The 27713-nt window shown below is 33.3% G+C and overlaps 1 protein-coding gene, 1 long non-coding RNA gene and 1 pseudogene across 4 annotated transcripts; all 3 read left to right on the forward strand.

The window, feature by feature from the left end:
- The first annotated feature begins 256 nt into the window (after positions 1-256).
- Positions 257-6117, forward strand: LOC116404371. 3 transcript variants are annotated; one of them, XR_004217216.1, is made up of 4 exons: positions 257-865; positions 4705-4783; positions 4863-4910; positions 5702-6117. It is a non-coding gene; the product is annotated as an uncharacterized LOC116404371 (long non-coding RNA). The 3 variants fall into 3 exon arrangements; XR_004217215.1 differs by lacking the exon at positions 257-865 and adding an exon at positions 3922-4612; XR_004217214.1 differs by lacking the exons at positions 4705-4783; positions 4863-4910.
- Positions 6118-15211: 9094 nt separating this feature from the next.
- LOC101216352 (protein CONSERVED ONLY IN THE GREEN LINEAGE 160, chloroplastic) lies at positions 15212-22287 on the forward strand. Its single transcript, XM_004150277.3, has 9 exons — positions 15212-15651; positions 16003-16055; positions 16164-16242; positions 16419-16514; positions 16715-16795; positions 16904-16995; positions 20946-21038; positions 21528-21596; positions 21944-22287. Exons 1-9 carry the CDS (start codon positions 15334-15336, stop codon positions 22077-22079), a joined length of 1017 nt encoding a protein of 338 aa, XP_004150325.1. The 5' UTR covers positions 15212-15333; the 3' UTR covers positions 22080-22287.
- LOC116404827 lies at positions 17676-17772 on the forward strand (annotated as a pseudogene).
- Positions 22288-27713: the final 5426 nt, after the last annotated feature.

Here is a 27713-nt window from a genome sequence, read left to right on the forward strand (position 1 = left end):
ATTTCTATAGTAGTTTTAGCCAAAATTTTACTTTCTATACTAGAATTAAAAACCGGTCTCACAATTGTACTTAGTACTAATTACTATTGGAGTATCCCTTCCGTTCATTTGAGTTTAGTGTCTCCAAAATTAGATATTATGATACCTTAAGAGTGTGTTTGGGGCTAAGTTTTAGGGGAAAAAAGATTAGAAAATTGGGCCAAACCGTGTTTGGCCCAAGTGTTATGATAAATAGGGATTAGGATCCCCATTTAACTTAACTTCCCCTACATTTCTCCCCCATTTTTCTTCGTACAACCCTAAAATTGTCCTACCCATTTCCAACCGATTTCTTCCATTTTCCTCTGATTTTCGTTCGTTTTCTTCCCTTTTCCTCAACTTTTCTTCCTCATTTTCTTTGTCTTCTTCTTTTCATCTCTGATGTGAAAAAAAAATGAAAGGAAATCTATTTCCTTCCATCCCATTTTCGACGATAACCTACTTCTGTTTGTCTTTGATTTTTCCCTACTCTCCTCGATTTTATGTCATTGATCTCTTGAAACCCATTTTCATTTTGTGACAGTTGCATTTTGACGATGTTGCCTACAAAACAGATCACATCCTCTCTCCGATGCGTTTCGTCGACCGATTGCAACGAACGTTCGTTACCTTTGAAATGTTTCTCATCCTTTCTCCATCTTTCCATATTTTGGTTTGTCGATGAACCGTTGCCGCTTCCTAACCCTTGTCGGTCCAAGAACAATTTTACTACACTGTTGTTCCGATCGAATGGCCATTAATGCATTAGATGCTACACTAAAATGTTGAAGGGAAGCCGAGTAGGGGCACAGTGGAGCATGTTAGGGGTCGTCGATCAACACCAAAGGTATGTACAGCCGATGATGAGTAAATTGGTAGTCACTCCCTGATGTTTTTTTCATGTTTGTACATTTTTGGATCTACTATATATTTATTTTTCCATTACCAGTAATGAGTTTAATGTTGGGCACTCTCTGATGTACGTAAACTTTGGTTCAATTTTTTTTTCTAATGGTTCATCTGTTAATTTGTTTCGGTGTTCCTAACTATGTGTTCCTCACATGTATGATTTTAATTTGTCTCCGTATGTGATCCATTTTGTCCTACACCCCCATTTCATGTTATGTTTACTGCATCTAAATGAATTTTGTGATTCATTCCATTTGTTCATTGTCTTATTATTATTTAAACAAACTTGTTCTTTTTTGTTTGTTTCATTATGTGTTCCTCACATTTATGGATTTGTTTCACTTGTTTTTTAAAATTAATTTTGTGATTCATTCTATTTGTTCATTGCCTTATTATTATTTAAACAAACTTGTTTCACTTGTTTTTTTTTCTTTTTTTTGTTTCATTATGTGTTCCTCACATTTATGGATTTGTTTCACTTGTTTTTTTGTTTCGAGGATTGCATTGAATTGTGGTTAATGTCTCTTGGTTTATGATAACATTGTCTATTCCTCTAACATCATGTTTTTATGTCAACAATGTGATGTCATTTTAGCCACAGTATTAATTTTTTTACAACCCACTGTTTTGTCACCATGTTGGGATTCATATCCTAAAACTCGTAGATTGTAAATATAATCCATTGATCGTTATTAATAAAGTGTTATTATTGTAATAATTGTTATTGATTAAATTATTAGTTTTGTCTTAATAACCCAAATCCAATAAACTAACATCCTAAGTTGTTTAATGAGTCTTGAACAGTATGTAGAGACATACAAGGATCAATGTTCAAGATCAGCTTAAAGGGTCTATAGTATAGTGGTAAGGTTGGGTACCTTATCTTGGTAACACTATTGATACGACTCACTTTGTATTTAATACAAACGCAATGATCTAACGCGTTCGTGTAGTTGCCATGCGAGTGGGGTATCCTATGCAATTAGTTTGCATAAGACCGAACCGAAAAATAGTAACCACTAGATGTAACTCCGTTAACTAGTTAGGTTTCTATTTCACTACGATGACCTAGGTAACTTAGTCTTCATCCTGAGTGTGTTATGAATTCCTGTTCGCGAGGTATTGTCCTTTGATTTGTACGGGTGAGAATGGCTAGAACGTCGACTCAATAAGCTTATTATTTTGGAGACAAGATCGAGTGGGGAGCTGGGAACATAATTACACAAGATGAAATTCACTCATTCCCTATTTTAGGGTAAGTAGATGTGTGTTCCCTTAAATGGTGTCTCCAGGTCTTGAACAAAGGGCCCTACCCTCTCTATGGCACGAGAGAGATTTCTGTTTATTGGTAGGACCATAAACAGGTTGTTCATTGGAGGAGCACTGGTATTTATTTAAGAATTAAAGGTAATCCAGGGGTAAAACGGTAAATTGATCCAGCTAGTGTTACGAACACTCGTGAAGGACTAACTTACTGTTAATGATATATATTTGTGGACACAAAAATATATCTACAGTGAGAAGAGTTCAGCTGTGAGTCTTTAATGGAGTGTACACATAGTTAACGAATATTGATTAATGTGGTTAATGAGTTTAGCCAATTAATCTCATATCGTTGTAGTTTCTAATCTGTAGGTCCATTAGGTCACCTTCCTTAGTGTAAAGGATAATGAGATTTATTTATATTGGTTGTAATTTGAAATGTTCAAATTTACTTAGGGAATTAATTTAATGTATAGTGATATATTATAATATAAAGTTTGTGAAACTTTATTATAAATTTAATTGTGGATATGATTCAAAATTAATTTATGAGAGATAAAATATTTGAATAATTTCAAATATTAATGTGAATTGGATTCATATTAAAATTATTGATCATGAGAGAAACTTATACTTGAATATGATTCAAATTTAATTTAAGTTAAATAAACGATATTTAATTTAGCTATTAATTAATTGAAGAATTAATTATTAATTTAGTTCATTTTATTAAATTTGATTTAATTAAATTTATAAGATATTGCATAGATATTAATTAAATATGATTTAATTCATTATATTAATATAAATATATAAGATATTGTAAAGGTATTCATTCAAATAAGATTTGAATGAAATATTAATTAAATATGATTTAATTAATTATTAATTAATTGATTAATTGTTAATTAGTTAGTAGATTTGATAGTAGAATCTCATGATTCTCTCCTACTCTTTTTCATATTCTAAGAAGGAAAGAGAGTTATAAATATCTATAAGAAAACAGTTTTTTAGCAAGTTCATTAAGAAAAACAAGTCAAAGTTTTTTCTCTCTGCAAAAAGAGTTTCTCTCGAATATCTCTAAGCCTTTTTCCATCCCAATTGGTTCCCACAAACCAATTAGAAAGGTCTTCGACCCAATTAGTTCCCATAAACCAATCTCGTGGTGTCCCAATTTGGAGATTGAGTTGTAAATTCAGAGACGTCATCGAAAGTAAGTTCTCGTATCTTATCTTTAAAAGCATGCTTAAAATTTATTTAGAATTATGATTCTAAAATGTTGCCAATGTATCGGTATTTTAAGATTTCCAAATTAAATTGAGTAATGGTTCTTTAATTCTTCCGCTATCATAGGGCTTTTATCCCTACAGCTTCCTTTACTCTTTTAAATGGTCTCGATTTTCTGACTCTCTTTGCTTGCTTTACTTTTACATATGATGTTACCGAGTTCACTAGGAATTTCATAACTCTGGGGCTACTTTGTAACGCCCCAAACTTGAAGGTAATTTATTTAAGAAAATTATTTCGATTTGTTCAAGATTTTTTTTTAAATATGTTGAAAGGGAGAAAGAAGATTTGAAAATGTATTAATATAATTAAATATATATATATATATATATTCAATTATATTTTTATTATTATATTTATTTTACATTTTATTAAATAAAAGAAAAGAAAATGAAAATTTTAAATATATGTATATATTTATTTTATATTTTATTATTATATATATTTTATATTTTTATTTAATAAAAGAAAAGAAAAAAAAAGAAAATTTACAAATTTTTTCCCCTTTTCTTCTTCCTCCCGTGCGCCGACCCTCCCTTCCGTTCTCCTTCCGTTCGCAGCCAGCAACCGCCACCCCAAAACTTCTCTTCTTCCGTTTCTCTTTCTTTTCCACCATACCCAGCCGTTGTTGCTCTGTCTCCGTCGCTGCAACCGTCGGCCAGTTCGCGAAGCAAGCCGTACGCGTCACCTTGCAGCAGTCGTCCAGATCTGCACCCCGCCAGATCGAGCCGTCCACCGGGTTCGTCTGTTTCTGTCTCCGTTCACCGAAGCCGAACCCAACCGCCACCCTTTCTTTTCTTCTTCGATCCAAAACTGCCGCTGCAACCGTCTCCGCGCCGTTGCTCTGTCTCCGTCTAAGCCAAGTCCAGCCGTATGCCGTCTCTCCATCACGAGTCACCCTGTTTCGCGAAGCTCCGCTGCCCCACCTGCTATCGACGTCGGCCGACTAGTTGCTGTAACCGTTCAGATTCGTGGTCTGTTCGCGTCAGTCCCCATCCGTGAAGCCCAGCCGCCACGTCTCCTTTGGCCGACCGCTGACCGACCCACACTTAGGATTTTTACTGCGAGTTCGACAGTTGTGCGTTGAAGTGTGCCGCTGTCTCTGTTTTACAATTTTATCGAGGTTGCTTTGTTGGTAATAACTTAAGTATGAATGGTAATTGGTTTCAAAGTGGTTCAAGTGTTATGGTTGGAATGTTTAGCTAATTTGTTAATTGGTTCTTGAAGGTGTTGGGAGTAACGTTGGGCTCCCTTAAATTCACAACCAATTTGTGAATTGTTGAGGGTTCAATTCGCCAATACTTCGGTGAGTTGGAACTTACGTTGAGGAAAGTAAGTGAGATATGTATCGTGAAAGTAATCGAATTTTGTATTGTTATGCTTAGGATTGTTTCGTGGACGTTAGTTGATTAAGGAGCTTCCCTAACTTTGAGGTAAGAGATTTTCTACTGGACTCACCTATGCTTGTGAATTGTATGTCTGTATGGTTATCTCTGACTGAGTAAAGATGTTGAGATGATATATATATATACACGTATGGATGTAGATTCGGTGTTGAATGTATACTGTGGATTGACTGAAAATATATATATATACACATGGATTGAAGTAGACTTAATGTTGAATGCATATTGTGATTGTCTTGGAATATATATATATGTGTGTGGATGTGGACAGGATGAAAATTGTAGATGTTGTTTGTATGAGATGCGAATGTGAACTTGTGATTGTCGTTTAGACTGGGTGTACGTTACGCTAAAGTATGACCGTGTGCTGGCAAATTGAGGGGTGTTATGACTGTATAGTTTGATTGACTGACGTATTAGTATGTTATTGACAGACATTTGACTAAAGTGAGATAAGTTGACTGTTAGAACGTTGAGAGAAAGAACTTTATGTTTTGAAGTAATTGAAAGATGGTTCGAATGGATTGAGGGGAAAAATTGTTAGCTTTTATTGGGATGTGTGCCTTGTAGGTGTCCCGCGGGATCACCAATTATTCTGCACCTTCGGGATGCACTAGACTGATATGTGTTTCTACAGAACACTAGACTGATATGTACGTCCCTCGGGGCGTTAGACTGAAATGTGCATCCTACGAGATCACAAGACTGTACAGGGTGTCCCAATAGAATGTTAACAATTTATTTTTCCCCTGACGGGACCAATAGAGGGTCTTTTACCGGATATTTTTATACTCACCCTTCTTATGTTTAATTTTTAGGCAAAAGAAATAAAGGTGGCAAACCGGCGAGGGGCAGGAAGGAAGCGTGATTACCATAGGAAACGTGTTATTTGCTTCCGCTTATTGTTTCTTTTGAGGTTTAAAGACGTGGTATTGAAAGTTAGTTTACAAACTTTTATTTGTAAATAGTACATTTTTTTAGTTTTTTTGAATATTAGAAAATCAGGCCTGACTTAAAGTTATTTTTCAATTGGCTTACATTTCATTTTGTATCAACCAAAGTCTTTTGTCAAAAATTAATGACCTCGACTTACCTAGAAAAGTTGGGTCGTTACATACTTTCTCTCCCTTTCATTATGTACTGACGCTTTTGGTATTTATTGTACGGTTACATGGATTTGTAAGGTTCTCTTTGCGGTTAATGTATGTTTAGTACGTGTTTTTCGTTCTTTTTACATTACATAATGTATACGGTGCACACATATGTAATGACTTGCAATCTTTTGGTGTGTATTTTCAGGTTGTCTGACTTAAAACATTCGTAAACGAGGTACTATGACTATAAACCTCATTCATTTATAAAATCGATCTATTTGTGGTCTACCGCTATTGTTTTCTTCGTCTTAATGTAAACGCTTGCTATATGTCATTATGTAACCATAATTTTCTTACTATGATGAATAATAGTTTTGTTTATTGATTGATTTGCATATTATACTAACCATGTCTCTACTATTGCACTGTCATTTTCATTCATTAGCTACTGTTTTAATAAAATAAAAAATTTGCGGTCAAATGTAGTTGTTTGACATTTTCAACAACCTATATATAAAACAATTTTAAAGAATCCTTACTAAGTTGCGATGGTTACATAAATAAAGAATCCCTTCAACTTCATTAATTGTGTTTTCTTAACTTATATAGAAATTAAACGCAATAGAGAGAAAAAAATCAAGGTGAGGTGAACTGTTAGAACCTCAATAAATTTTTTACAAGTTAAAGAAAAGTGATAAATTATAGGTTTTTATAGGGTTTTTTACGTAGAACAATAATCACATTTTAGGATTCTTAGTAAGTTATGTAAAATCAATGGATACAAAAATCAATTGAAAAACTATTTTTAATCAAAAGACCCGTACTACAACGTAAATGAGGCTTTTTATGAATAAAGTTAGGTTATTTACATGACGGACAATTGTGTTTGAGTTCAATGGTTGTTTTGAAACGTGTACATAGTTGGAGAATGTATTGTTTTTGTAACATTTTAACCAAAAGTTGTAGTGAATAACTATTTTCCAATTGCATACATGTCAAAAAATTATTTCAATGCGTTAACGGATTTACGCAATAATTTTGCACGACAAAACATAGGAAAAGAAAAAATGAAATGAAATGGGCGTCAATGTAACGATTTACGAAACAAATATTTTACTAATCGAGGGTTTATTATAATTACATAAATTAATATTGTTTATTTACAAAAAAAAAAAAATCTATGATATGTTTTAAATTGAAATTGCATTAGATGACAACAAAATTTAGAAAAAAAGCAGCTCATAACACATTTTTTTTTTTCATATTGCAAATTTGACAAATATGATGGTAATAACAGTAATCAACAGTAATCTGATGGTAATCTGCTTTTAAATTTGCTATTTTTGCAATTTTGAAAATGTGAGTGACATAAGCTCTATATTATCATAAATTTTTTTGCTATTTTTGCAAACTGGCCTTTCATAAATTCATATATTAATATTTCTTATTTAAATAAAAAAAAAGTTATCCTAAATCCATTAGCATAATCCTTGCCCCAAACACATATTATCATAATACTACACTCATAATCCTTACCCCAAACACATGTTATAATAATACTACAATAATAATCATTTTCCCAAACACATATTATCATAATACTACACTCATAATCCTTACCCCAAACACATGTTATAATAATACTACAATAATAATCATTTTCCCAAACACATATTATAATAATTCAACACGTATTATTATAACACCACTATCATAATCCATTCTCCAAACACATACTATCATAACACTATCTTTCATTTTCCTTCCCCCAAACACATATTACCATAACACTACCAATAATAACTCTTCCCTCAAACACCTATTATCTGAATGATATTCACCTCATTCCTTCTCCATTTTCATTTTGTTTTTCTTAGCATTCCTTCCCCATTTTCGATCTCATTGTTTAAACCCCTATTCGGCTGCGAACTTAAAAAGGTACACATTCCTTCAATTTTTCTTATTTTTAAGTTCTGACTCGGAACTAATTCCTCTTCACATTTGATTCGTGCATGGCTTCTCTATTTGATTTGCGCTCGGATCTAAATCGCATCCTTCGTTTAACACCTTGCTGCTCGGATCACCCCATTGACGCTCTGATTTTCCTCTTATGATGAGTTTGGATAATACTCGGTTGTGACCTTGGTGGATTCAAGCATGGTAGGGTATTGAGGTATACATTTCTTCCATTTTTTTTATGTTGATGATGAGGAAAAAAATCTGATATGTTATTGTCCTTGAATCCTTGTTCATGTGTTTATGTTTTATTGTTAAATTTAAATTTAAATTTTTAAAATTAGTTTGGACGAATAATGACCATCGTAGATCTAAACATTTTTCTGTTGGGTTTTTATCTTTATTTAACTTGACTTCTTGAATCTACCTTGTTCGTATGTCATTGGATATGATTTTACTTCTCGGTTTACATGTACCCTTGATATAGCACATGGTATAGCACACATTTTTTTAAGCTACATACATGTTTGTTCATATGACATTTGGTGTTTGTTCATACTATATTTTGCACATTCTTTTGTTTTTGTTCATATTCGCACAACAGTGTTCATACTGATGACTCTATATGTTGTAGACTATTTTTTTTCCTTCTATTATGTTGTCTGTCTCTTTGACCATATATTGCTTTGCTCCATTTAGGGCAATTGTATCTAGTTCTACTCATTTGGTATGATCTCATGTATGTGACGATTATTTAAGTTCAATTTCCTAATAGTGAACGAACTACTTTCCTCTAAGGCACAAAAAAAGAAAAAAAGACTTGTTAACCATTTGATTTTTTCCTACATATACTTTTGATTTTTTTCATACATATAATTTTGGTGCACGTAAGTTGTAACAATTTTGTATTCGTCATGCCTACGCGATGATAGGTCCATAGTTGAAGGTATGTGTCCACATCCCTTTCCATTTTTTTCCTTTCCACACATAAGCAGTCAACACAGTTAATTACTCTAACAAAAGTTTGTTCTTTGTCCTCGTAGTGCGCGCAAGTACGTAGCAACTACATCTTCATGTAATAGGGTACCAACGTTGTCACACATAAAAAAGGTCTTTAAACGTGCATTTTTGTGTTATTTTTTTCAGTACATCTGTAATTAAATTCCCTATTTAAGCTGACGTGTTTGTAAGATGGACTTTCACATTAACTGTGTTTAAATTTACACATAGGTTTTCAGATTTGTTTTAAGCATGTCCTTCACTTCATGCATGTTGCACATTTTTTGCTGACGTTCCATGTTACGTTATGCGTTGTATATGAACTAGCACTCGAAAATAATAATAAGATTTTCAATTCTCAACGGTACTTCATAAAACAAACAAAAATGAAAAAAATGTACTTTCCAATATTAATTTCATTAAAAAAAAAAAAAGAACAAAATTTAACATATGTCGTTGTTACATTTTTTAAGGTAAGAGACGAAGTACAAAAATTCAAAACCGATGAACATATATGTTATCTCATTTAGTGGAATAACAAACGAAAAAGAAAAAAAAAAGTACAATCTTAAAATGGTTTTTTTTAATGAGTGAAAATAAGATATTTGAATGTATAAAAAAATTGAGTCTAATTGGTGCATTCCAAAAAAATATAAATGTACGATTCAATCAACTTAGTTTAATTAATCTTATTTTTATTTACAACTTTGTAAAATATATACATATATATAAAATGAAAATAGTTGTCCATGAAATCTTATAAAATTGTAGGGATTCGTACTTAAAAAACAAATCTTAAAAAAGAAATTATGAAGCAGTGAAAGTCATAAAGTGGTTTTAAAAAATGAAAAAAAAATCGTCAGATCAAGTATTTGACCTCTCAAGTGGTATGGCAAGAGTAAGGAATCTTCATAAGATGATACTACAATTCGATTGCAAGGTAGTATTATTGGTAAGCTAATTAAAAATAGCACATGGACTTAAATTTCTCAAGGTAGTATTGTTGGTAAGCTAATTAAAAATAACATGTGGACTTAAATACTTCGTTACCGTAGTAGATAGAATCTCAACTGTTCATTTCAAATATGACACTTACCTCTAAATCCCAAACCTATTTACAAATCACACCACATTTACAAACACACAATCACATTACTGTGAGAACGATACTATGTGGAAAAAAGAAAACACAACTTTCTTTTACGGTTTCTTACTATCTCCTCCATCGTTAGCAAGTTTTCCATTCATATTAGGTGGAAAATGGACCCACAAAAAATTGTTGTTGTATCTGCCTTCACAATCACTCAATGGCAGATGCTCCTAATATTGGAGGCACTGTTGAATTGACCACAAGTGGATAACTCACATACCAGGCGACGATAGACATAGGATTAGGCACCTAGCCTACTTTCGATACACACGTCTAACCTTGTGTGTCGCCAAAGTACACGGATGGACAGACGTTGTTTCGCAATTCTGTGTCATCTACTATGAACAGGGTCGACTTAGAATTGACGAAACTTGTCTATGTTGAGGAGATGGTCGCCATCTTCCTTCATGTGTCGGCGCGCGATGTGAATAATCAAAAGGTCTAAAGGGAGTTCATAAGGTTCGGTGAGACAATCTTCTGACATTTCAACCGCGTCTTGATGGTCGTTCTTCGTCTGCATGAGGAGTTATTGGCTACGCCACAAACTATAACGAACGCATGCACAGACTTGAGGTGGCAATCTTTTGAGGTTAGGGCTAAACTGATAGAACCAAGACATGCACAACGAAAAAAGAATTAAATTTATACCCTAATTGCCACAATTAACATGTAACCCTAAACTAATCAAATTAAGGTTTTAGGAAATATTACCTTTGAAGCTTTCAAAAAACTTCGATATCTCCCAAACCGAGACGACCACTAGTACTCAACTACTATCCTCTGGACAAAGAACTAGGTTGTGGGACCTAATTTGGTGTAGAAAGTAATGGAGATAAAAGGGGATTGGAAGGTAGAGGTTTTTTCCTTGGTTGAAATATTGGAGAATGATAAAAAAGGCAAAAGTTTTCAACCATTTGAAAACACCCCTATTTATAACCTAATTACATGCAAAAATGCATGTAATTAATTTGCCAAATCTCAACACCTAATGTTCCACTAACAATTAGTGGAACTTAGTGGGCTAGTTGTCTACATCTCATATAGCCACATATCCCACTAAGAGTTAGCGGGACTATCCAACAAAATGTTGGATTTTCCCATTAACTTAGTCCAAGGGTAAAATGGTCATTAGATATTTCAAGTCAAAAAGTCAATATTTTGACTTTTTACCATTTTGTACGTCTTGACTAATTCCAACCTCCTGAGCATGAATCCGCATTCATTTTTCCAAAATTCAAATCACATTTGAATATAAGGTCGGTCAAAGTTTGACTTTTCAAAGTCAAAAGTCAACATTTTGACTTTTTACAATTTTTGACCAATTCCATCAATTCCGAGCTTCTTAGTATGAATCTGCATTCATACTTATAGTATGTAAAACATAAAGCTCTATTTATAATTAGAAGACCGACGACTATATCACTATATTTGTCGGTTTCCCTTTCTTCTCCCAATTCGAACAATTCGACTTATTTCATCACACTGTTCTAAGTTTAATCCATATGAGCTAGCAGAGGAACCTAATGGACCTATAGATCATGGGCTCCAACGATTCAAGATTAACTAGCTAAACTCTTTTAAACCGAGTTAATCAATATTCGTTAACTAACGGGTCATTCCACTAAAGTCCCGTAGTTGCACTCCCCTCACTATAGATATATTTGTGTCCATTTGATAAAACCATAATCAGTAAGTTAATCCTTCACAGGTTGCTCGTAACCTTGGCTGGGTCAAAATACCGTTTTACCCCGAAGATTACATCTTGCTCCTTAAGTCCCACTAATCCACTATTGAACAATTGGTTTAAGGTTCAACCTATAAACTTAATCCCTCTCGGGCCAATGAGAGGGTGGGGCCCCTTGTTCAAGACTTGGATTAAGTGCTTAAGAGAACAACCTATCTACTAACCCTAAAGTGGGTAGGAGTGAATTCCATCTTGTACCCTATGTTCCCAACTATCCACCCGATCTTACCCCTGAAATGGGAGGCTTATTGGGTCAACGTTGATGAGCTGCCCTCACCTATGCAGATCTGAGGATAATCTTGTGTGAACAGGAGTTCATAGTTAACTCAGGATTAAGATTAAGTTACCTAGGTCATCAATAATCGAGATAGTTAGTTTTAAACAGTAAACGGTGTTATAACGTAAAAAAAACTAATTCATGGTTCAGTCTTATGTAAACACTTTACATAGGATTCCCCCACTTTGATGTCTCTACATGAACGATTCAGGATCATCTCGTTTGTACTACAAAGTGGGCTGCATCCATAGTTTCTCTAAATAAGGCACCCAACCTATCATATACTATAGACTATTTAGGCTATATACTCGAACTTGATCCACGTTTATGTTTACACATAAAGTTCAAGTTTATTCAAAAATAACCTTGGAACTTGATTTTTTGGATTTAAGATTAGAATATTTAATTTCTCAATAACAACTTTATTGAACAGAATATGATTACAAACTACGAGTTTTAGGACAAAAAATTCCAACATAAACAACTTACTATTTCTTTTTAACTTATACATTGGAACTGGTTGAACGTAAAAAATATCGTTCGATATTTGTTGTAGAATTGCCTAGGGGCATTAGACTTTACGTACATCAAAGTTAATGTGTCCGCAGCGGATCGACCAAGGTATTAAACAAGAAAGGGCGAAATGGCAATGAATGTCCTTGACATATATGATACAAAGGGGGATTTTGTTTTCGTCTTAGCCAGCTGGGAAGGATCTGCAGCGGACTCTCATATCCTACGAGATGCAATTTCCCGACCTAACGGTCTGAAGGTTTCGAAGGGTGAAATATATGTTCCAACTAACCCTCACTAAAACAGTTTGGAATTTGTTCATTCTTTCTTGGGTTAACGCCTTAAAACAATTGAACCTCATACCTCCAGGGTTTTACTAACTGTGTGATGCAGGATACCCAAATGCGGAGGGTTTTCTAGCGTCGTATATCGGGCAATGTTATCATCTACAAGAGTGGCATGGTGTCGATAACACTCCAACAACATCGAAAGAGTTCTTCAACATAAAACATTCTTCTGCACGAAATGCAATTGAGAGAGTGTTCGACCTATTGAAGGGACGTTGGGTAATACTACGTGGAAAATCTCACTATCCGGTTGAAGTTCAAAGTTGGACTATTATGGCTTGTTGTCTCCTCTATAATTTAATAAATCAGTAGATGACGAATACCGACATATCAGATGACGAAGATGAGGGTGACTTGACGCACGTAACTACTAGTGGTGATGACATGACTTGCATTGAGGCCTTAAACGAATGGACTCAATGGCGAGATGCACTTGCTTCGTTGATGTTCACCGAATGGCAGTTGTGTAACACGTCATATCATTTCATTTGTAGTACAACCACATTCTTGAAATAGTTGTAGTATGTGCATTTCTCTGTTTCTTTCTTGTCCCCCTATTTCGTATAATCAGACTTGGTTTAAAAAAAGTTTGTCCTTTATTGAAAATTTTGTTAATGTTTCGACGATTTATATTTTTATATGTTTTTTGGTTTAGTACAATACTTGACATGATTCAATTATTTAATTAGAATGACCAGTTCATCTAGGAACCAAAGCATTCGTGGACACAAGTAGAGGAGGCATGCCTAGTAGATTGTCTCGTGCACTTGGTGAACGCGGGGGGTAGAGGTCAAACAACGAAACCTTCTACTCAGGTTATTTAGTATAATTGATCAAGATGTTAGGAGAAAGAATGCCCGACTGTGGTTGTACAACCACCGTCATTGAAAGTCGAATAACATTGTTGAAAAAGACGTTTCAGGCCATTGCTGAGATGAGGGGCCAACAGATAGTGGCTTCGGTTGGAACGATGACATCAAGTGCATCATCACTAAGAGGGACGTGTTTAAAAATTTGGTCTGGGTAAGATATTGAACTTAATTAAATGACTAACGGGGTATACTAGATTACTAAACACTTTGTCTTTTTTTTTGTTAATTTGTTAGACGCATCCTCCAGCAAAATGACTCCTAAACAAGCCCTTCCCACATTACAACGAGTTGTCGTACGTGTTTGGGAAAAATCTATGACTGATGCCGTGTAGAGTTGATTGTGGACATCAGGTCCAACGTGGCATGACACAGCAACGGTGTCCCCCTAGAGGATGGCCTTGAGACTGAGTTCCCGACTATGTGCAGTCTGAGGACTAACATGTCGCCAAATGACATGATGGTCGGTTGCTCTAGTCGGAAAAACGACGTTGGGGCAAGTTCTAGTGGACAGAAAAGGAAGCGCAACATGCAGCAGTTGGAGAGTTATGACCTGGTTCGGGATTGCATGGATGTTGTGACTGATCAGCTTAAGACCATTGCAAAATGGTCTGATAAATCGATCAACCAGGAGGATGCGATGGTGTAAGAGGTCATTACACATATGGAGTCCATCCCGGGCCTTACTATGGAGGACATCAGCAAATGCGTGATGATAGTGACATAGAAGGTGTCACTAATGAGAAGCTTCATCATGATGCCGGATCCGATGAAGGCCGCTTATTGCAGGGTCCTCCTCTGTGATAACCTATGAATATGATGCTCTATTCCTCGCACAAGACTTTTATCTTGTTTTCTCTTTTTCAGAACCATGTATTTGTTTTGCTTATTTGCTTACTCGTTTTCTACATTGTACTGGATGTTAACTATTTATTTCAGTTTCTTTCTCGATGTTGCATGATGCGTAAATAATTAATTTATGGATATTTCGCCTAACGGATAGTACTGTACAGTTGAAAATGGCTTCGTTATCGAAATATGGTAATGGCACATGATTTACGATAGCAATTTTATGTTCCATAAAAAGAAAAAAAATTTCATGGGCCATGGTTAACGAACATAAATTCGATTAGTAGAAAAAGAAAAAAAAATTGAAAAATGAAAAATTCAATTTATTTAAAATAAAAGCTAACACAAAAGAAAAAAATATGTCATAGTTGTTTCCAAACAAGAATTATAAATAATTATTTTCTTTTCATAATCCTCATCATTCTCATAATTCATTCCCTTCCATTTTCCTTTCTTTTCCCTAAACACCCCTAAGTTCGTTAAGAAATGGACAAAGACCGCACCACTCCCGCTTCCCAGTCTTAGTCCCACTCCCAGATATTTATCATTTTCGTATTTTATTTTACATTTATAAATTATTTTCGATTAACTTAACCTAATTGTGAAGCTCCATCTTCTTCATTCTTCAATCCCATCCTCATCTCTAAAATCAATGGCTGTTCTCAACTACATCTCAGCTGCCTCCTCTCCCATATCCCAGGATTCTTCAATTTCACCTCCCATACCTGACCCAAGGCAAACCAAGGTCATTCTCCCCAAAAAGAAGCCCGAAAAATGGTCCACCGGTATTGCCCCAGGGGACTACGGCGGCCCCCCTACCACTACCAAGCTCCGTAAGTACTGGGGTGGTGAAAAAGATGATCCTTTAACCTCCGACGATTATATCTGGAATAGAGAATTCATGGCCCGGATGAAAAAGTTTGTCAAATATCAACCTGATGATTTATCTCTTACGGTCAATAAGCCTAAGGTTTCCCCTTCTAATTCCTTCTCCTTCTTTCGTTTCTACTCTATTCTATTCTATTCTTTGCCTGATTGTTCTATTATTTAGGTGGTTGGATATTGATTTTTTCTTTGCCTGATTCAGGTTAAATGCCTATTTTAACCTACGTTTACTTTGGTATAGTTTTAAACTGTTACTCATTAGCTATATGAACTTTATGAAGTACTCTTCAATTCTTCATTTTTGAGAACCAGGCATTTGCTAATTATTCGATTGTCTTAAAAAATGGAAAGTGTACAGGATGTGTTTTATGATGCCATCTATAATGTGTTGGTGAATGATAATTTGACCGCTGATGACACGATCTTATTGTATCAGGACGACAAGCCTTCTGGATTTCTTAGCTTGAATAGAGTCATGACTCTTGATAGGTTGGTTCTCAATTCCTACTTATATGTTAACTGCAATCACGTTTTTTTCTTTTATTATTCTGTTTTGCAGCATCATAATTTTTCCACTTGCAAATAATGCAAGTACAGTTTGGATGTTGACTTGAGCAAAGAACTATCGGCTCCTCCAATGCCTAGGTCAGAAGATTTGGTCGAGAAAAACATTCCGGTATGATGTCATCGTAGATTGAAATTTTTCATAAAATGTGGAAGATTCTATTTCATTAACTAATTATGTAAACGACTACTGTAGAATATGAGCAACTTCAAGTATGCTGAGATCTCAGGATATTTTTACTTTGTTACATTCTCTTTTACTAAAATGGAAATGAAATGATGGGTTAGATTGACCACCGAAAGTCACCCAGATGGAAGTTAGCACCGACAAGGCGTGAGCAAGAGAAGTGGGATAGGGCATATGAGGCAGCTACTGGAGGCAGTGTATGTTCTTTGACCCCCTTGGTTTATCTCTAAGGTCTCATCTCAAGAGTCCAGCTTTTCTTATAGTGCTTGGAAATTGAAATAGTGTTAATTTTATGGTTTGGAGCTTATGAAGCTATTGGACAATTATAATATTTAGAACGAAATAGATCTTTAAGATGTTTACTTGTTTTGAAAAGAAGCTTAAGGGTGAATTGTAGGATGTGATGTTTCGAGAATTGAGACGGCCTCAAGGGAATCCAGAAGTATTGGCTGCCTTATCCATGGAACAGTATGTTAAGGTGCTTTATTGTAAAATGACTTCATGATATTTGTATTTACAGTTACACTCCTTTGTTTCCTGTATTAAATGTTGTTTCCTTCCCTTTTGTTTTCTTTTGACTTCTCAGTTAAAGAAGAAGATGCAAATTTTAACACTGGCAATAGGAGGTGTTGGTTTGATCTCAGCTTATGTTTCATATTCTCCAGAAGTTTCTGCTAGGTTTGTTTGATGTTAATTTCCTTAAACAATTTTGCTGGGGTTCTAGTAATGACTGCTGCAAATGCATTTGGTTTTAGTAATCAGATTTCCATTATTATAAGTTAATCTGACAAATTATTTGAGAAAAGTTACAAATTTAGTCTCTTTACTTTGAGGTTTGTGTCTATTGGTCTATGAGCTTTCAAGATTACAACTTTAGTCCTTGAACCTTCAAAATTTTATAATTCATGGATCTACGAAGTAGTAGACTCTTTACAAATGGCCAATGGTATCCCTTTAAAATTCAAATTGTTTTTATAAAAAGGTCCAATTTGTCAGAGATCAATTAGACTCAAAATTGAAAGCCTAGGCACCAAATAAACACAAACCGCGAAGTTCAGGGACGGGAGTAAACTTGTAATTTAACGTAAATTGTTTTTATGATCACACAAGTGGGTTGTGCTAAAGGTGTTCTGGTGCACACAAGTAAAAAAAACCTCAAAACTTCATTAAAATGATAATTGAATGCACAAATGACTGCCCTATTTATAAGTAAGGCAGCAAGCCTTATGTAAGGGGAAATTTGTATGGATAAGTAACTGGTTACAAACAGACATAAAATACAAAAAAGTCAAGACTTAATACAGACTAAAGATACAAAGGAAATATTATAAAAGTCTATGAATAAATGCTAAGAAACTATCCCTTCGAGGACATCTGATAAAATTGGAACAATAGAGAGAAGATTAGCATGGCTCCTGCTCAAGGATGGCATGCACAGAAATGCCAAGAAACTACAAGAACATCAAGATGTTACTACGTCATGTTTCTAGAAACTTCTCTTCTTCTTTTATGCCTTCCTCTCTTTCCTCTAAAGCAGCAAAAAAAAACAAAGGAGAGAAGTTTACAATCTTTTCCTGCCAACATTTTCAATTATTACTTCTATAAGTGCTCCAAATTTTCAATTTCAACAACTTGTCTGAATACTCTTCAATGTTCTCAGAATCCTTTATTTGCATTCTCTCGAATTCTCTGATCAAGTTGAACACTGGCCTTCATCCTCTCGTTTTCCCCCTTTTCACTTTTGAGAAACTCTCAAATCTACTTTCTTGACTTCATGGCCACAATTTCATTGAATATGATTAGAAACACAACTGTTGGCAAACTTTAGTCTTTGCCTTCCTGGTGACCTCCTTATGACTCTTGATCTTGTTTATTATTGGATTATCAGAAAATGGAGCACGATCATAGTATTTGATAAGCAAATACTTGACATTGATTAGCTGAAACATAGAATAGTAACTTTCAAGCTAAGCTTTCCAATAAGCTTGAAGGGTTGCAACACTTGGAACTTCAAAAGTTATTTGGACACCCAAAAGTCATAATGAATCTAGAAATTCAGATTCATTCACATCTTTAATGCATAGATTGATTTACATCTTTAATATGTACTTATTTAATGATATGTACTTTAATTTATTAGGGCAGTTGAAATGGCATAAAATTAAATATTGTATCCTTTTCTATAACATTTTTAATTAGTATAAATAGGGTTGTAGTTTCCACATTTATCCTTTCCTATAACATTTTTAATTAGTATAAATAGGGTTGTAGTTTCCACATTTTGAGGACAACTTGAATTTGAATGAAATTTCTCATATCTTTCATGCTTTATGTTTTTGTTTGTATATTCTTGTGTTAGAATGCATGTTTAGGACTTTCAATCTAGTTTGATCAATTAGATTGTTAGAGTTCGAAATCTTGAAGTTAGAAACAAGTTCTCCTTTCTTCTTGATAGGATCAATATTTCCAAGCCAAAATCTGTTTAGCTTTCTTGGGGTTGTTTATCTATGTTTAATCGGGGTTATTCTTATTACTATTTTGATGATTCACCTAGAATAAGGGGAGTTCTCAAACGTGATTGAGGTAGTTCTGTTTATCAGTATTGTTTAGTTGCTTCCCCATGATCATAACTGTGCAAGTAGGCTTGCATTTTAATAGCTCATACTTAGTAGTTTTCACAATAGGTGGAATTTGTAAAGAAAGATGGTTTGATGATGACTCTATCTCACTCAATTCTTACAGTTGTTCAATCTTTTCCTCTTTAGAGATATCTTACTCACGGCCTTTAAGAATTTAGGGCTCGAATACCATTGAAGATTAACAGAGAGAAATGAGGAAGTTATACAATTTCATTCAATCACTAGAAATAAATCCAGAGTTTAATGCTAAAGAAAGCTTATCTAACTCCACAAAAATAGTAGCTTGGTACTTGGTATTGATGTATGAAGAAAGTGGGGAAGACCTTATCCACCTCTTTCTTAGATGTAAATTTATTTTTGACTTGTTATGAGACTTTAGGCATGTCACGGAACAATGTATACTTAACCTTTTGCAGAAGAAAGAGAGTTCTTTGAAGAAATGCTAGTTGAGGGCTTGTGTTGTTTATTTCATTGGACAGACATTCCAGTATCTTTAAAGGAGCTGAATGGATTTAACTTCTTCTGGAACTCTTTTAACTGTCGAGGAAATGAAATCAATAGAAAAATAAATGTTTTAGAAGCAAATCAATATCTCAATGGTTGCTAAACAAAGAGAAGATGAAATTGAGTGAATGAAGTCCTGTGGGTGAAAAAACTTCTATGTTGGTGATGCAAAAATAGGATACTGAAGATGTGATACACAAAACGTTGTCTTAGAAATGTGGTACTCTGAAATCACTCATTGACCCAAAAGCTTTAGCTAATAAGTGGAGTAATTTAATATCATATCATCGAACAGGTACAAAAATGTTTGGCTTAAAGTGTGATACATATACTCTTAAATCACTGATTAATCCAAAAGTTTAAACGAGTGGGTGAAGGCAAATTTAATATCATATCATTCAACACGCCCCCTCACATGCAAGCTTGATACATGAAGAAAACCGAACAAGTTAAAATGCATATTGGAAAAATGCACCTATCATGGTGATAACCAAAAAGTCTGTATTATCAATCAAAAACCCAAAAGTTCATGTTATCCATAAGAAAGAGGTGTCATCTTCATGTTTTCATATCAATAATTAATAAAGATATATAATAAGTGTTTAGAAGAAGATGACACTTTTCTTTTTGATGGATAATACAGACTTTTTGGTTATCACCCTGGTAGGTGCATTTGGGGAGGAAATAACATTTTGCAGGGGCTTGAACATAAAACCTCCTTAGACTATTTGCTTTGATACCATCTTAAATCATCAATTAATCCAAAAGTTTAAGCTAATAGGTGAAGACAATTTTAATATTATATCATTCAACACATATCATGAAAGTTCACCTTTACAGGGGCAGAAGAGCAAACCTAAACTTACAAATTAAAAACGACATTAGTACTTCAGGAATCTTAATAAAATTAAATCTAACATCAACTTTAAATTGAAAATTAAAACTAACAATAGGTTAAGGAAACTTAAAAACACAGCTGGAAAAACCCCAAATCTCAACAATTTTCTCTATTTCTAGTTGGACTGCCTTAAAAAAGTTTATTGTCATTAGGAATTTTTTGGCAAACTTTTTTGGAGAGTCCTTCAGGGTGATTGCTTATCCCCATGCTACCCTCTTCCTTTTTCTTTTGTGGCTGGGGGGGGGGGGGGGGGGGGGGGGGGGGGGGGCGTGGTGGGTTAAATCTCTGGTGCCTATTAGAAAAACTACAGAAGCAAAAGGAAAAAGTGAAACACTTTGGTCTTTCGTCCCGAGTCATTAGTTATGAACACTGTTCACTGTTTGCCACTTGATCATTTCGCCATGTTATTAATGAACGTTGAGTTTCTAATTATTATTATTTTAATTTCTTTTTTTAAATCCTGCCAAGCCAACAACCTCAGTTGTCGTTTATTGTGATTAACAATTTTTTGAGGCATGGGATGATGTGGTATGATACTTTGTTGGAGACACATTCATACATTATTTGACATTTCCTTCCAATTTCAGCTTTGGTGCTGGGCTAATTGGTTCTCTTGTGTACATACGGATGCTGGGGAATAGTGTGGATTCTCTGGCAGATGGAGCAAAAGGACTTGTTAAGTATGTATTATACAACTCCTTTTGTTATTACAGTAGAATATTGATGATTTTCACTAAATCGTGTTATAATCTATTTCTTTCACATAAGACTATGGTACCATAGACTGTGTTCTTTGTTCTAATTTTTAACTATGGACCGTATGGTGCACCTTTTATTTTCTTTCCTTGTCTTTGTTTAAAGTTTGGTTTCTCATTTTAAGAAAAAAGAAAAAGAAAATGACAAGTATGTTGTATCCTCAAGCATCAAGATCTTTTAGGACAAATCAATATAAGATATTTCACAATTCATCTTGTCACAGGCGGTGCTTTGAAAGTTCATTTCTATAACACGACGTTCCTTGATTGGAAGTCGTGAAATATACATTCCACGTTGATAATTCTTTGTACCAGTATAATGAAATACTGATTTAGTTTTTTCTTGAAAGAAAAAGATTGAACTTGTTTTGAATTGCGTGTCCTCTTAGTGAAATTGTGGCAATTTCGTTGCAGGGGAGCCGTTGCACAACCACGATTATTAGTTCCAGTCATATTGGTGATGATATATAACCGTTGGAATGGGTAAGTATGCTCCCTACCTTATTAGTTTTCGCAATTTTGACCCCTCTATTGGCCACCATAAGCATTCACACTCATTACCAGAACACATTCATTTTCTCGCTCTTCTTGTCTAATGTTATTTTGAAACTCAACTTTTTTTTAGTATATGAAACTGTAAATACGATGAGATGATGAATCCTGTAGATCCCTTTGACTGATTCTGTACATTTTTTTTGGAATAAAGCTTGGTCTTATTCTTGATTGACACCACAGACCATGAATTTCAGAATGTGAAATCAACAAAACGTTTTAGCAGGGATGACTGGGGTCCTAGTTAGCCTAATTTTTTGCCCCCTTTTTTTTTGTAGCATTCTTGTTGAAGATTATGGAGTTGTGCAGCTACAGTTGATACCAATGCTAGTTGGATTCTTCACATACAAGGTTGCTACTTTTGTTCAAGCTATAGAGGAGGCACTTACCGTTGTTAAGGAGCCACAAGCCTAGGATATACATGTGCATATTTTCCTGGTTCGAACGTATATATGTATACATAAATTTGGAAGGTATCCTTTGACAATATTAATTCTTGATCTCTCTTCTTGCCCAACGTGACCTTTTAGTACAACAGATGAGAGAAAGAGATGGCAAAGATAAAAATATTTGGTGATGGGACAACAGCTAAATGCACGAACTTATGTCATTTGTTGATCAATCTGTGTAGTTTTGAGCTGTCAATTTTGCCAACTTGACATATCATGTACCATCAACACTGAAAATTAGCAAAGGGTAAATTGAAAGAACCAAAAGAGAGAGAGAAACAGAAGAAAAGAAAAGAAAAAGAAAATAAAAAGTAAGTAGATTAAGGTGGTCCCATTTCTTGAATAAAATGGCATAATAGGATTCCAATATAGCTTTCTTAGAGGGATAGACATGGTGGGAAATAAAAACGAAATTAGACAAGTAGGTGAAGATTTCAATCCTAATGATCAGAACAGACTAATAGTATTTTTTGGATTTATACTCCCGGTTTTTGGTTCAATCATGTAAAGTGATTACTTTTATTTTTCTTAATTACGTAGAATTAAACACCAAGCCCCTCTATTTACATCCACAGCCAAACTTAATTGGTATTTGGAGTGGTTGATTGGTTATTATAATTTGTGAGTTATAATGAATTGGTATTTGGAGTGTTTGATTGGTTATTATAATTTGTGAGTTACAATGGTAAGTTATAATAGTTTGAGTTTGACAGACTATTTTTAATATATGCTATAATATTTTTTTATCAATATTATCATCATATCAAACATAAATTTATATATGTATTATAGATATGATCTTAATGAATTTACGTTGTCTTCTTAAGACAATTTTACTCACTATAGTGTTTGTGTTTTGAGAGTAATTGTCTTACATGATAGAATAAATCATCTTTAATTTTGTCTACGAGTAGCACCACATCTAGAAGATCAATGAACGAAATTTTGTAGATCCGAATGTCAAGATTTTGAAAATGGAGAGACATTCTTTTTTAAGAAGATAAAGGATTATAGAAAATGTGCTCTTTCAACCAAATAGAAAAGGATCTTACTTATAGATTTATTCGTGGCCATTTGAAAAGTCAGGTATTTTTCTATAATTTAGTTATTAGTATTTTTCATGAAGTGTTGTATCTATTTATGAATAAACACAAACAATTAATCATTTATTCCAACAATCGTCCCATACATGGTAAGTTGACAAATTAAGACAAAAAGTATGGAAGAAAATAAATGTTTGATATTTTTCAATGGAGAACCTACATTAGGACTAGGATAAGTAGTATAAACTTTGAACTTTTCCTAGTGAACATCAATCGAGTTCATTTTGTTAATTAGTAGACAGGATACCTTGAACTGTCAACCGTTCTAGAGTAAACTAAAACAATAGATATTACACAGCTTCTCTTTATAACAAGGTTTGTTCTCATGAATGTTTTAGAGAATTTGTTTTAAAATTCTCATAGAAGTGACATCTTCACACTCACATAGGTGATTCATGTATAGAACATCGTATATGCTTTTTTTATTTATTAATAATTACCACTTACATAAAATCATCAAAAGCATAATGCTTACCCTAAAACCACACTAGCACTACCTCATCATTCGTAGAATGAGTGACTTCAATGTTATGTTATTCAGAGATCGATCTTTGAGTAACTTCATATTATAGGCTTTAGTCCCATTCTTTTTTATGAACTTTCAATCAACTCCCTAGTTAGGCCTTTAGTAAGTGGATTTACAATATTATCTTCTAACCTCACAAAGTCAACTGTGATAATTCCACTAGAGAGTAGCTGACTTGTTTGTATTATGTTTTCGTCGTATGTGTCGAGACTTACCATTGTACATAATGTTTCATGCCCTTCCAATAGTTACTTGGCTATCACTATGTATACATATTGCAGGCATTGGTTTATGTTGGATCGGTATGGCAACCCTAGAGGGGGGTGAATAGGGTTTAAATAAACTTTTTTTGACAAATAAAAAGTAAAATCAACTAATTAGATATTTTCTAAAATTTAAATAAAGAACTTTGTAAACTTTGTTAAATAACAAGATTGATAAAAAGATATGAATAGAAGTATGCAATCAAACTCAACCAATAAGAATATGTAACTAAAATTAAATTAAAAAATAATTAGAAAAGAGTTAGAGAAGAAGACACCGTAATTTTATAGTGGTTCGGTTAAACTCAACCTACATCCACTTTTCCAAGCACCCCTTGGGATTTTGATTGAAAATCTTCTTTGGACTCTTTCCACGGATTTGAGCCGAACCGATTCTTGCTCCTTTTTCAGGTTCAAGAGCAAACCCGATCCTTTCCACGGGTTAGGATCCAACCGTTACAATATGTTGAAGTTTTTAAATCACACAAAAGAAAACTCTCTAAAAGAGTGAGTATACAATTTGAAGCTCACAAATTTAATCCTCACAATACAATAAGAAGCTCTCAAGAATAAGATGAAAACAATAAAAATTGGAAGCTTTAGAGAGAATAACAATGTTGGCTTTTTGCTTGAGGATTGTAAAGATGTTGTGATCTTGTGTAAATGTGAAGTATTTAAAAAGAGAGGAAAGATAAATTCAAAATCATTTGGGTCATTAGATATAGGTAAAAGAAAAATGAATGGTTGAGATTTAAACTTAATTAGCCGTTAGACACAATACAAATAATAATATAATAATATGTCTTTTCAAAATACTTTGTTTAAAAAGAAATCAATAAAGCAACTTCACCATCTTTTAAAAAAACTAGCCGTTAGACACAAGAAAAAATAATAATATTAAAATCATTTTTTTTTTAAATTCATTTTCTTTATAAAAGCCAATAAAACATAACAAAAAGCCACATTTGTTACTTCTTCATTGCTCCAAGTGGTTTTCTCTAATTGGTTCAAATTGAATGCTTGGTCGCCACGTCACCATCTCGGGTATTTTTTCGTTAAGCTTCTTTTAGCAATATTTTCTTCATTTGAACTTCGATTTGGGTGATTCAAGAGGCGTTAGAATCATTTTTCCAAGCTCTAGATATGGTCTATTCAAATTAATAAAATTGTCAATAAAAAAATCAGATTTGTTATCATCAAAACATAAATTAATTGAATAATTAAAATAAATTAATTTGAGATTAAGGGCCAAAAAGCCAACAGTTTAGACCAATTGAAAATATCTTCCAAATCCAATATAATCATTATATAGCTTGTTATCTAGTCCACTCCAAGTGTGATTGTTGCATACATATTTTGCATATATTTTGATGCCTTAAGTGCAAGCAACTTTGCTTTGTTGGCTTCTCCTTCAACATTGCAATAACATGAATTTTCAATATTTGCAAAGCCAAAGAATAACATTTTCTTATGGCCATCAACATTGAAATTATTGCCATCAAATTTATCATATAAACTTTCATGATTTCCAAACAACAATTTTAAATTGTTGATGACATTTATGTGAAATTAATCACCAAACATTTGTCAAACAGAGTAAATAACTTTACTAAACAAGTTCTCACCAAGTAAAATCAAATAAAGCAACAAATAAAACTGGAAACATTATTCTGTTAGACTTGAAATATAATATTTCGTGAGAGTATTAGGCTGATGCCCAATATGTATACACAATATACAAAATGAGCCAACAATGACAGAAATAATACAACACTCATGACTTATTATTAAATACACATATGTATCAATACAAAACTAGTGCAGAACATCAAATAATAATTCACTGCATATATGTCAAACGATGAACTCATGTTAAATTATATAAGTGGCAAAAAAAGTTATTAAAATCTTATCAGTGGAAAAATCTCAAGTGTCATTTGACCAAAAGTTTTATAGAGTAATTAAAGGAAAAATCTCAAGTGTCATTTGCCCAAGAGTTTTATAGAGTAATTAAAGTACATAATAACCCACTAAATTTAGAATCACTTGAAACACTTCGTGCAAATATTAATTGAATGAAAACTAATATTATCCTAAGATTGTTATCATTAATATCATCAGAACAAATAGAAAACCATATATGTATTAACAATAACAATAACAAATAATAACAACGATAACAAATAATAACAACAATAATAATAACAATAACAATAACAACAATAACAATAATAACAATAAGAATAATAACAATAAGAATAATAAGAATAAGAATAATAAGAATAAGAACAATAACAATAATAATAAGAATAACAACAATAATAACAATAATAATAATAATAACAAGAACAATAATATTAAGAATGAGAATAATAACAATAATAACAATAATACTAAGAATAAGAATAATAGCAATAATACTAAAAATAACAACAACAATAACAACAACAATAACAACAACAATAACAATAACAATAACAATAACAATAATAATAATAGTAATTTTGTAAGTGTAACCCTCCATTTTGGAATCTCAGATATTAGAATCATTATGCTCCCGAAGGGGAAAGTCAACATGAAAACTAATCAAGGAGACCCTATCCACATTTAGAGTTCACGGGGTTCCAAATTCGATAACACAACCTTCCGTAGGGAACGTCGCTCCGAGGCAGACAAGCAGGCACATTATAAGAATCTCACGATGTGAACCAATGGAAGAGATCGTGGGATGTATTGTCACATATCCCTCACCCACTTACTATGAACTACTTTCCATATTCACCTTGATATTGATCCATGCAAACACTCTCCGAAGGGAGTCCGCTCCTATTCACGGCGTAAAGCCCTACATGGACCTCACTGTGTGAACTCTTAAGGACGCTAGAGGTTAAAAGTACACTACTCTCTAGCTAAAGTGTTCTGTAAAGGTTTTAAGGGTATTTAACTACTTTAGGGTTTTATTCAGGCTAACTTAAACAAATCCTAAGTCTAGGTGAAACATCCAAGCATAACCATTGTATCAGATTTTAACCTACGATGTCTAGGTCATAAATTAGTTTTATTACCTCACATCTCTCACACATGCTCATAAAACTAGGTTAACTAGACTCAAGAACTAATTACGATCTCCAGGTAGAAGGTGTTTCGTAAACCGTCAATGTAAAAACCTTCAAACCTTAGTCATCTTATTTGACTTGTTGACAAGAACCAATCAGGTGAGCCTCTTATAATCAGTTTTATAAGATATCGGTCTAATTCTACAAATAGGGTAGATATATTTAAGCTAGATGAGCAAATTCATTTTATAACACTTATAAAAGAACTAGGATAAGTTATAACAAACAATCAACAAACAAACAATATATATAACAATTATATATAAAAAATAAAAAATTAATTAATATAGATTTTAATTTATTTAACTTTTAAATAAATCATATTTAATTAAGTTAAATAAATAAATAATTAATTATTTAACTTCAATAAATCATATTTATTTAAAATTATTATAATTAATTAATCACATTAATTAACTTCCATATTAACTAATCACCATGCATACTATACATTATAACAATTATAACATACTTCCAATGCATGAATATGTTAACCTATGGTAGGAATTTAAATCTATATGGCATACTTTATGCACTCACAATTTTAACTAAAACATACATCACATGCATAATTAATTAAACACCCTAAAA

Source organism: Cucumis sativus, chromosome 6, assembly GCF_000004075.3.
Source record: "Cucumis sativus cultivar 9930 chromosome 6, Cucumber_9930_V3, whole genome shotgun sequence".
Taxonomy (NCBI): domain Eukaryota; kingdom Viridiplantae; phylum Streptophyta; class Magnoliopsida; order Cucurbitales; family Cucurbitaceae; genus Cucumis; species Cucumis sativus.

Excerpts from the sequence above, each read along its gene's own strand:
- LOC101216352 (XM_004150277.3), top strand. The coding sequence starts at position 15,334 with ATGGCTGTTCTCAACTACATCTCAGCTGCCTCCTCTCCCATATCCCAG. Across the intron at positions 16,515-16,714 it reads AGGCAGCTACTGGAGGCAGT|GATGTGATGTTTCGAGAATT; the intron begins GTATGTTCTTTG and ends GGTGAATTGTAG. Across the intron at positions 21,039-21,527 it reads GGAGCAAAAGGACTTGTTAA|GGGAGCCGTTGCACAACCAC; the intron begins GTATGTATTATA and ends ATTTCGTTGCAG.